Source organism: Neomonachus schauinslandi, chromosome 6 (genome assembly GCF_002201575.2).
Source record: "Neomonachus schauinslandi chromosome 6, ASM220157v2, whole genome shotgun sequence".
Lineage (NCBI taxonomy): Eukaryota > Metazoa > Chordata > Mammalia > Carnivora > Phocidae > Neomonachus > Neomonachus schauinslandi.
Window position 1 is genome coordinate 46,263,072 of NC_058408.1, and position 11,864 is coordinate 46,274,935.

General features: G+C 39.4%; 1 protein-coding gene across 1 annotated transcript in view; it reads left to right on the forward strand.

Annotated features, from left to right (window-relative positions):
* Positions 1–1,656: 1,656 nt before the first annotated feature.
* The window catches only part of PRG4 (proteoglycan 4), a 16,036-nt gene continuing 5,828 nt past the window's right edge, over positions 1,657–11,864 (forward strand). The window contains 8 exon segments of the mRNA XM_021682796.2: positions 1,657–1,770; positions 2,368–2,466; positions 4,870–4,992; positions 6,202–6,321; positions 8,775–8,924; positions 9,482–9,601; positions 11,066–11,862; position 11,864. The exon segment at position 11,864 is cut by the window's right edge and continues 1,122 nt beyond it. Of these exon segments, the coding sequence (XP_021538471.2) occupies positions 2,394–2,466; positions 4,870–4,992; positions 6,202–6,321; positions 8,775–8,924; positions 9,482–9,601; positions 11,066–11,862; position 11,864 (1,384 nt within the window). The 5' untranslated portion in view covers positions 1,657–1,770; positions 2,368–2,393.

Sequence of the window (11,864 nt, forward strand, 5' to 3'; positions counted from 1 at the left end):
ATAAGCACTGTGGTAACAAAAGAGATGCTTATGTTATAATCTGTCTTAACAAAGGTCACAATCTCATAAACCCACATATACACATGAAGGAGTAAAAGTTAGTACTATGATTAAGGACTGAGTAATGGCTTTGACCAGAAGGGGCTGGAAATAGTAGAGACATGAGGCAACTTTATTTATTTATTATTTATTTATTTATTTAAATTCAGTTTAATTAACATATACTATTAGTTTCGGAGATAGAATTCAGTGATTCATCAGTTGCATACAACACCCAGTGCCCTCCTTAGTGCCCATCACCCACTTACCCCATCCCCCCCAACCGCCTCCCCTCAAGCAACCCTCAGTTTGTAGAAACATGGGGGAACTTGAAATGAAAAGACACGGGTTCAAATCTTGGCTCTGGCCCCTACTCCTTATGTATCCTCAATGGGTCAGAGATTTTTTTATTTGTGGGTCTTCATTTTATTTGTAAAATGTGGAGGATTATATTTAACTTAAAGGCATTTTGTGCTACTTAAACGCAGTACCTACCAAATACCCACTACACCGTGGAATATGACCATTTGGTTGGACGAGCACGCGGTAAACACACAACTTCAGTAAAGCACTGGACTACATGTTGGCAACAGAAGGGAGGAACAGGTGTTGGTTGTCCTTGGGGAAACCACAGTCTGCGGCCTGGGGGAGTGGGCAGGAGACAGATAAACAGATAATTGCCGTAAAAGGCAGTTCCTTTGTTGACTATGATTCTGGATGTGGCTGGGGTTGATCCAGGAAGGTTTCAGGGAGGTAGTAGTACACAAGCCAGGCCTTATGCAGGTAGATAGGATTTTTTTTTTCTTAAAGATTTATTTATTTATTCTAGAGAGACAGCACATGCATGAGGGGCAGAGGGCGAAGAGAGAGAATCTCAAGTAGACTCCATGCTGAGCGCACAGCGTGATGAGGGGCTCGATCCCATGACCCTGAGATCATAACCTGAGCCAAAACCATGGTCAGGCCCCGGGAGATAGGATTTTAACAGGAACATTTCATATCAAGCTGAGGTAAAACCTTGAGCAGAGCTGACCTAGCTCTGCAAGATGACAGTTCACATTTTCTGGGGTAAGGAGGCTAAATTAGTAATTTAAAAGAGCATTCCCAAACACTGCTGTGCTTAAATAAAGGGGCTAAGGGAGAAATCTACACTTTCGAAGCAGGGTTTTACAGGGTAAAGGAAGCTAGAAAATACACAGAGTAGGACCATCCACCTTGGGGCAATGTAGAGCATTTTTTCTGTGCTCAGTGAAAATGCGAACACTCAAGAAATGGACTTTTGATTTAAGAAAATTTACACCACAAACTAATAGTAGATAAGTTTCAAAATCACTCTTTGCTAGATTTAGCTGGGGGGGAACAATAAAAGCAAGAAGTGATACCAATATTTGACTATTTTGACACCGCTGCTTTGATATGCTAGTCAAGACTTGTCAGAACTATTTACCATCTCAGAACGATTTGTTCATTTCACTCAGAAATTAGAAGTGTGTTTTGGCCAATAATCCTAAATTTATTTTGTAGTAGTCATTTTTCTTAATGGAAGTGTTTTTCAGATGTTGCCTAAGCCTAGCTGTCTGGGCCCTCTTCCAACAAATGAGGAAAGTTTGATTTCATAGGTTGTCACTGTTGATTCTGTCTAACCTTTGGACTAATTGGCTCATCCCAATATATTTGCACTGATATATAAGACTTCCAGGACACTGGAAAAACTCATTATTGCTTTTACGGGTAAGTGTCAAAGTTAACTTGCCTCGTGGAATTAAATGTGTTTTCAATTCAATAGGGATATGCTTCAGTCAAGGAGTTTGAAAAAGATTTATAAGGATAGTAGTAGGAAAGTTTTGAGAAGGACCACAGCTATGCAATACACCTGTTGGAAGCTCACAAATTTATACGGAGAGTTAAGGGAAAGTTGGAAGAGTCACTTCTGCGTTTGTTAAATTACATTTTACTGAAGTTGGTTATTTATTTATTTATTTTTTCTCCCCAAGCTGGAATTTAAACCTTGCACTGTAAGTATATGCTATAATTTAAATAGTGTTGAGATAAGGTTGTTTTCCTTTTGGGGGGAATTCGGAAGTATTAAAATGGACAGTAACATGATTGAGATGGTGACTCGACGATTTTTTCTGCGTAAGATTAAATCTAATGGTGAAATACTTATGATAGAATTAAGGCTGATTATCTTTAAAAGTCTTGTTTCAAGAGTGGGATGGTTTTATCATTAAATCGCCTTTTAAAAGTTACTGAAACACGGTAAGTGACACAGGCATAAGCTAATGAGACTAAAGAGCAGTTTTTTGATACTTTTTCTTTTCTTTGCAGTGAGCGCTCAGTACCTGGAAACAGCCATGGAGTGGAAAATACTTTCCATGTACTTGCTGCTACTTTCTGTTTTCTTGATTCAGCAAGTTTCTTCTCAAGGTATCTTAACCATCAAAAAGACTTTTATTTAACAGCTGTGGCTGATCATTCTGTGTTGACTATTACTACAACAAAAGAAATAGATTTCTCAAGACATATATTTGTTTGAGGTTAATGTACAATTTTAAAGTTACGTGAAGCAGATATGGCATATTTATAAGCATTTTGGAATTCTCACGTTTTTCTCATGTCTTATGAAATCTTTCAAGTTTTGAGTTTTTCTATAGAATAATTTCTGTGCAGTTCTTCCATTGTTACATTGTTATATTTTTATGGTTCTTCCAAAAGTTCAACAAAATACAGACACAGGATAAAACTATGCTAGTGTGATGGAGTATCATCAGACAAACTGAAAAGAACAATGTTGAAATAACATGTAATTTTTGCTTCCATGTTTACAATAAATTCAACTAGTCTTTTACATCACATAAATTATTGATGACTTATTTTGGCATCATGTAGAACTAAGTATAATATTACAATGAACATTTACAAAGTTTCAAACGGCCTTGTATTAATCTTGAAATTTCTGTCTTTCTTACAAGGACTAGTCATCCAGATATGACTTACATTCGCACACATGTCATATATTATGATATTGAACTATTCCAGTTTTCCAAAAACAGGCAGTCCTGAATGAACAGTTCTTGTTATTCATTTTAGAGAATGTTAAGATACATTCAATACAATCACCTTAGCCGAGGTCTCTAGCATGCAATCAAGGTTGATGAGTGACAGTAATACCAAGTGTTGGATTTTCTTTTCCTTTTTTGTTTCTTTGACAAGCAAAACCGGAGAGAAGAAAAATCTAGGTGCATGATTGTTATGGTGAAATTGTATTTATAAAATAGACACTTCCAAGAAAATAGTTAAAATTCCCACCAGCCTAAGCATGAGAGATAACTGCCTGCCATGGACGTAGTTTCAGAATCACTTAGATAAGACGGAAAAACAGGTGAAAGCAAATGTGAATATTTAATAAGGAATGATGGCCACCACGCCATCTCTAGACTCCTCTGCTCTCTGGTGATAGTATTATAAGGCTCACAACACTGAGAGCATTTCCTAAGCTATCTATGAAAATAATTGCTCTTCCTACAAAGATAATTGATTTCCTATTTCAGAAATCTGCTAACTAGAAAAGAGTAGCCTTTAATGTTGTGTTGTCTGCTTGTCTTGCCTTTTCAACTTCTTCTCATTCTTTTTCCTTTATATATATGTATTTATATACATACACTATATATGCATTTTTGTATGTATTGTGCACATGTGTACGCAAAAAGTTGTGAAGCTTGTCCTAATATTTACTCTTTTCTTTGCACATGAAGACTTTCACTTTCCCGGACTCATTATTTTGAGAATTTTCCAGTGTGTTTCAACTTCCCTGTTTGGCTTTAGGACATTGCACCTGACAGTTTCTATTCCAGAGACAGATTCCATTGTTACATTTTTGTGGTTATTCTCTCAGGAAGGTGTTTTCCAAGTGATTCTTCAAAATACATTTGAGGATCATTACACTTTTGTTTGTATTTTTTTTTGTTTTACCCAGAATAACTCTGACCTTTATATTCATGCCCAGAAGCTATTTGAACAGTTACCTATTTTGTACTCACTGTAGCTGTGGTTGCAAGCATCTGACTTCCTCAACATTTAAAGAACGCAGTTATCCTCATGAATAAAAAGAGGAAGCCGAGGGAAGTTTTTGCTGGCATAACCAGCTTGCTTTAAACTCAACATGAGAGATGAGACGCAGTGTGATTGGGTGGGAAGAGTGTGGGCTTTAGAATCAGAGATTTCAGAGTTCAAATTCTAGGTGACCATATAATGTATTATGCAAATCAGGATACTTCTGAGAGCAAAAGAGGTCAGTATGAATAATTAATAGGTACTAATTGACCTGTAATACATATATCCTGGAACTATTCACTGGGTGTCCCTGAGCTATTAATTAAAGTCTCTGTGTTTCAGCTTCCTTATCTCTCAAAAGGGGCTACTGATACTCTCCTGGCAACATTTTCATAAACATTAGAGATAACGTATAACTCAGTGCCCAGCACAGAGATGCTGAAGAAATGTCAGCTGGTCCTCATTAGCGGCAGCCTCAGGAGAGCCCTAGCTGCTACCCCTCCCCCAGGAATGTTACCGGCTTTTTGCAAAGCCCTTAACTTTGCCTGATTTTCAAAAGTGTATTTATCTTCTCAGTCTAGTGAAGAATAAAGTGGCATGATCAAGGTCACATAAGCCATCAGGCTAAGTTCAGCAGGACCCATTGCTACCCAGCATTCCCGACCTTTTCCGATTGATAAAATTCTCCCTCGCCAAGTGGCTTTATCCTTCTCAGTAGATCTCTTCCTTCCCATGAAGCGGTTTGGCCATGTTTACGCTAGTATTGTATAATTTTAGATTTACCAAGCTGTGCAGGGAGATGTGGGGAAGGGTATTCTAGAGATGCCGCCTGCAACTGTGATTATAAATGTCAACACTACATGGAGTGCTGCCCTGATTTCAAGAAAGTCTGCACCGTGGGTAAGTCCTGACAGCTAGTGTCTCCCCTGTCCTGCGACACTGTTCTGTGGGTCCCCTTGCACCTGTTTCCACACTCTTGCGCTTCTCTTTGCTCAAGTGCCTTTCCCTTCCTCGCATACGTGTTGCAGCGTGCTGTACCTAAGGATGATGTCAGAGCTCGGGCCTGGCGGGGTGGGGGAAGGAGGGTGGGGAGGGGAGCCTGGAAATCTGTCAGGTGCACAAGGTGGTTGACTAGTCCCAAGTAAAATGTAGAGAATACTGTGACTCGGGAGTCATTAAGTAAATCAAAGATGTAATTGCTTAGTGTTGGGGTCCTTCAATAGTTTCATCAAAAGAATCCATGGATATAAAATAATCTTACCGACTGTTGGACTTTTTGATATGTTTCTAAAGTACCCAAAAAAAGGCACTTTAAATACGAAGCATTAGTGTTTCATGAGGAATTTCAGTTAAAACCCAAAGGGTCTGAATTTTAAATTATGAGTGGTATTTCCCTTGAACACTTTTGGATCATTTTCTTAACACAGGGACATTTCAATCTCCAACTTTTGAAAATTATAATTAAAAGTGGTTCAGAGTTATGTTCACTTTAGACTTTATAGGTGAAGTTGATAAATATATTGCTGTACAGTTATGTGTCGTACAAGGTGATCATTTCAAATAGGCCTTGGTAAGTTACTGTGCCTCTAGCCAAGGCTTGTTTTGACATGAGCAGGCATAATCCAGGCTATGGGATTAGGCTGAAATCTTCCAACTCTACACCTTGCTCAGTTTGTCATAATCAAAGTCTCTGCATTATAAGTGATTTTTGAGCCTAAACAGGGACCCATCTATATTAAGCCAGCTCTTTGGAATATTGTTGTGAGGTCTGAACGTTCATTTAATAAACATCAACTACAAAGCAGTGGTGCAAGGTGAAGAGGATGGAGGATTTCATATGAAGGGTTCCCACCTTTCCCCTGTACATATGTGAAATGACAGCCCTGGGTTGTTTCTCAGAGCCTTGAAGGGCAAGAAAACTTCTCTGAGTCATCATATTTCTTTCTTGACTTCTCCACTTGGAAAACTACCTATTTTCCAAATCCCAAATGAAAGACTCAGAAATGCACTTTTGGAACTCTAGTCAGCTATCAGGTGGGAAATGGCTATCAGTACATGGGTGTGACTGCGTAGTCAATAATCTATAATGTTTTGTCTTGCTCTGGGTAGAGCTTTCCTGTAAAGGCCGCTGCTTCGAGTCCTTTGCAAGAGGGAGGGAGTGTGACTGTGACTCAGATTGTAAGAAGTATGGCAAGTGCTGTCCTGATTATGAGGATTTTTGTGGAAAAGGTAAGCATCATGATGCCAACCCGCACCTCTCAGTGCGGCCAGACCTGTGCACCTACCTTAGCTTTGCTGATAATGTCTAATATGCACTCCATCTAGGGACTTGATTTTACTCACACAAGCCACTCTGTATTAATTTTGCTTCACCAAGAATGAATTAAAGAAGGAATGCCTCTTCCAACAGCACTGCCTGGCTCCGCCAGGCTCCAGGAGCATCAGAGATTGCTGGTTGAGGAACAGAGAGGATAGGGGCTGAGTGTACGTGCTTTTTCCTCAGGTGTGGTCCAGTTTCAGGTGAAGTCAACAGTAACCAGCTTACTCAGTGATTTCTTGTCTCATCCTAATGGTGCTGACCCCACAGTCGGTGGTCCTTTGGGCTAGCTGTGTTTTTGGCTTTAGTGTTTTTGAGTGTATATTGAAGGACCGAATGACACTTTTGGCTTCTCTAAACTAGTCAACTTAGGAGTTAAACACATTAAATTTACAGGCAAACCTACCAAGAAGTTGTTAACCATCTGTTGTATGTCTCTTCCCATCTCTGCAGTCCATGGTCATCTCTATCTAAATCCCTGTGTGTGATAGAATAGATAAAAAGGGATATTGTCCCATTTTAAAATCCTCTTCTCTGGTTATGGTCCTCAAGGAGTACTCTGAGAGTACAATAAAACTCTTCAGATTTTCCAAAAAATTAAAAAAATACTTAAAAAAAAAAACGAATTCTTTTTTAACCAAATGTTTACTCTTAAATTCTACTTTTAAAACAACAATATTTGTGGAGGTAAAGGTGACAATAAGCATTGCTTGCATAATCTTATCATTTCATTTAAACAAGGCTGTACGTCCTGCTTCTTTGGAACAGTGGAGAAATAGGGTAAAAAACTGTTAGTCAGCATAGTTGAGGGCTATTTCTTAACTGTTCAATGTTTTCATTGGACAGCATTCCAGAAATGATGGAGACAACACCCATATAATCAAAAACTCTGCCGGGTTCCTGCAGCTCTCAGAGAAGGATCTCAGGATGAAGGATACATATTTACTCAGTGCCCTGATAATTGTTTTGGCTGTGAGACAAAAAACTAAGACTTTATTTTGGGCAGAGGATGGGTGGGGAGGGAGGATGGTTAGAGAGTGATGAAGCATTGCAAGGACATGTTAATAAAGACAGTGCTTTATGCTACTAGGTGGTGGGTCAGATTACCCGAGGCTTATGCTAAACGAAGAAAATTGATGAAGGTCATGCTTCATTTACAGAATTCATTAAGACAGTCCAGGTTTCCACTGAAAAGAATGGAACCACCCAGAGCTTCACTACTTCATTTTTAAAGAATAACAGCCAAACTATCTCACCAGGCACCTCTTAGGTTGTTTCGGGGTCTATAGATACTGTTGTAAGCATCTATGTATCTCAAAATTGTAACATTTCGAGAACTGAACAAATGTGGGTGAGAAAACAGTCCAAGAGGTTGTTTGGCTCAAGATCACTAGCTAGTATGGCAGAACTGTTTCTCAAATTGAGCTATTTGGTGGGAGAGACAGAGGAAAGAGTGTGGTCGTCAGCTCATGGAGACTGCGCTGGCCAGAGTTCCTAGGGGGTGTTCGGTAAGAGCAGCAGGATTTATCACAACTCTCTCTACTCAAAGCCTCCCCACTGTTCTCTGCTTTCTTATCTTTCAGAAGTCCCTCTCCTTTTCTTCTGGTTCCTAACGATCAAAACATGTCCCATGACTTCTCTTCTAGACATAGAAAGGGTAGGCAGATGGGACAGAAAAAGTTTCAAAGATACACACCAAACCATTAACGGTTGTTTAACTTGGGGAAGGGCCACACATTTTGAGAAAAGCATAATGTCAAGATGTGAACGTTTTACAAGAGTAATATTCATGCAGAACTTTTGTAATTAAAAAAAAAGGTGAATTGGCATCATTTGATTTAAATGAATATGAAAACAGGACAAATGTAATTATTATATTTCTCTTCCTGAGAGCACAAATACCTTTCACTCACATGCAGTAATTATTTCTATCATCACAGAAGATTGGCATAAGGGACGGAGCTGATAGAGTCAAGTATGGTTTAGGCCGGGAAATACCTTCAGAAATCATCTAGAATAAACATCTCAATTTGCAGACAAGAAAACAAAGTTCAAGACGGGGTTAGCTCATTTGCTCAAGGTCACAAGGATAGCACCTTGCAGGTCGAGGACTGGAATTCAGGTTTTCTGACCCCTGAGCCTTTGCCCCTTGTCATAACTTATAACAATCTCAGAACCAATATTTTATAGCAATGCATCTTTAGAATTAATTGCTTTGGAGTAACTAGTGTTAGGCTAAGAGCATGCCTACGCTGGTTTTCACCAGCATTGATTCTTGAAGCCAGATGCATCCGTGCCTTTCACAGTTAAGAGCTGCTGATGAATGTCAACAAGATGTTAATCCACCTGTCTTGCTTGGCCTCAGTGCATAATCCCACAACACCACCATCTTCAAAGACTTCACCTCCACCTCCAGGAGCATCTCAAACCATCAAATCAACAACCAAACGTTCACCCAAAGCACCAAACAAGAAGATGACTAAGAAAGTGATAGAATCAGAGGAAATAACAGAAGGTAGGAAGATGACAGATGTAATAAAAGCTTTTGAGAGGGACTAAGCTGTAGGTGGACTACTTTTATAAGACTCTTCATAGAATAAGGGACTCATGTGAGTCTTGAAAGGCTCATTACACTTTTTAAAATGTGTTTAAAGTCTAAGTTTAAGCCAAATTATAAACCCTCAGCTATTTATTTTTCTTTAGCCAAATTATAAACCATCAGCTATTTATTTTTCTTATAACTGAACCCAGCATGGGTGTAGGTTAAAATAATCGGAAGAAATACATCTCATTGGAAAAAAAAAAAAATCTCAGGTGATTTTCTGCAGAATAATTAGATTCTGTGCGAGAGGGGAAAGTTGAGAGAAAGTAATATATTGCTAGTACCTGTGATAAGGTAACTACCTTGCTTTTTACTGACAAATTAAAAGAACAGTTGATCATATTACTGATAAAATAAAAGCAAAACAGGCATTTGTAGCTCAGTAAACATTATTTCTTGTTGCATTTGGACTGGCGGTTTTTTGCTTTAAATTACAGTTGGTGTGATCAACCTTTTTATTTGATTTATAGAACATTCTGTTTCTGAAAATCAAGAGTCTTCCTCCTCTTCCTCTTCCTCTTCAACTATTCGGAAAATCAACTCTTCCAAAAATTCAGCTGCTAATAAAGAATTAAAGAAGAAACCCAAAGGTTTGAGCATTGATAAAGATCAAAGACTATATCAATGCCATATTAATAATAATCTAAAAGCAATGCACGTTGGTAGAATGATTTGAGGACATTTCAGTACTTGGGGCGTGTACAGATTTGTAAAAATTATTGTAGGAGATACTAATGAGAACTTCCCATAGGAAACTAGTGCAAAGCAGCTAAGAAACCATTCTTTAAAGCAAAGGATAAGAAGATGCTAGAGCAGCAGCTCTAGAACCACAGGACGACACCAGAGATGCTCACTTATGGTTTTCAAGTTTAATTCCTGTCCACCTGATACATTTTTCTTTCTTCTCCTTCTTTCTCTATGTTCCTTGTGTTATTTTTCCTTTAATTTTATTTATTTTATTTTGCAAACGCTTATGTGTTGCTTTAAGTGCTTTAAAATGTTAATCCATTAAAGTCTCATACACATCTCTGGGAAAGGCAATATTATTATCCATATTTTACAGCTCCTTTTTATTATTTTTCTAATAAATTATATGTCATATCTGGCTGATTTTTTTTTTTTTGTAGTAGAGAATGCACTACAGATTACACTGTTACCTTCTGAAAAGAGATTCCCTTTGTTCTGCTTTTATTTCCTGAAATTCTAAAATATATTCTCTTTCTCCAGGAAAGACTGAATTTTGGATACTGGAGTTTTGAAGAACTCTATTTCTGGGGTGGTTGTTATTTCCCCTGAAGCCTTTTCTCTGGCTGAATAGCCAATACATAGTCTTTGAATCATCCAAAGAGTCTTGCACACCATAGAAGTGCAGTACATGTTTGCTAAATGGAACTCATCTCAGTGATGAGCTCTTGATATGCTCTTTGGGCTCTGAAATTCACCTGTGGGGTAGCTGCTATGAGAAATCCTGTTGAACAGGGTCTTTTGCTGCCATGGCATCCTAATCTCTCTGTATCGCCAGGGCTGCTGAGTTTAGGTGCGCCGAGGAAAGAGAGCAGCTAACAGCCGTGTGTATGGAAACAGAGCTCAGTAGGGACCATTGCGGTGACTGGACAGATTCCTGGGGTGTAGCTGTAGAGGTCTCTGAGGCAATTGGTGCAGTGAATCTACAAGATGTTGGAACTAGGTTTCCAGGGGGGAGGACGGGTCACTGAGCAATGTGAAATAAGAGGAAGGGAGAGAGTGAGGGGCAAAGAGCATTCACATAGAGATGAATTAGTGTTATTGATCATGTTGGTAATTTCAAAGCTGCCACTTGTTTCTATACATTAATTGTATAGACTTTAACTTGTGCTTTTCACCCCTTCTCATTATTCCCTAAAATAGGCCAATCAGATAAGTTCAGTATTTAACCATTTTATAACAAGTTAATAGACATATTACAGGTTAGCAATTTGCTTGGGATACATAGCTTGTTGATAAGGATGGGATCTTTAGGTCACTATTCAAGAGAAAACTACTCAAAAATAAAAGATGTGTGTATTTTTTTCTAGTAACAGATAACAAGAAGGGAAGAACTCCCAAAAAGAAACCTACCCCAGAACCACCAGTTGTAGATGAAGCTGGAAGTGGACTGGACAATGGTGACATCAAGCTCACCCCAACTCCTGACATTCCTACTACCCAACACAATAAAGTTACCACATATCCCAAGATTACAACAGGCAAACCAATAAATCCTAAACCCAGTCTTCCACCTAATTCTGATATATCCAAAGAGACACCTTCAACACCTAATAAGGAGGCAACAGTTGAAACTAAAGAGGCTTTTTTAACAAACAAAGAGACTTCAAGTGGAACAAAAGAGAAGACTTCAACTAAAGAGACAAGAAATGCAGAAAAAACACCTCCTAAAGATTTTGTACCCACACCCAAAGCTCCTGTTAAATCTACACCCGAAGCTGAAACTACAACCAAATCCCCTGCTCCCACCACCACCAAGGAGCCCACTCCCACAACCCTCAAGAAGCCTGTTCCTACTACCCCCAAGAAGCCTGCACCTACCACCAAGGGGCCTACACCTACCACTCCCAAAGAGCCTGCGCCCACCACCAAGGAGCCTACACCCACCACCCCCAAGAAGCCTGCTCCCACCACCCCCAAGGAGCCTGCGCCCACCACCAAGGAGCCTGCACCCACCGCTCCCAAAGAACCTGCACCCACAGCCCCCAAGGAGCCTACACCTGCCACCCCCAAGGAGTCTGCACCCACCACTCCCAAGGAGCCTGCACCCACCACTCCCAAAGAGCCTGCACCCACCACCCCTAAGAAGCCTGCTCCCACCACTCCTAA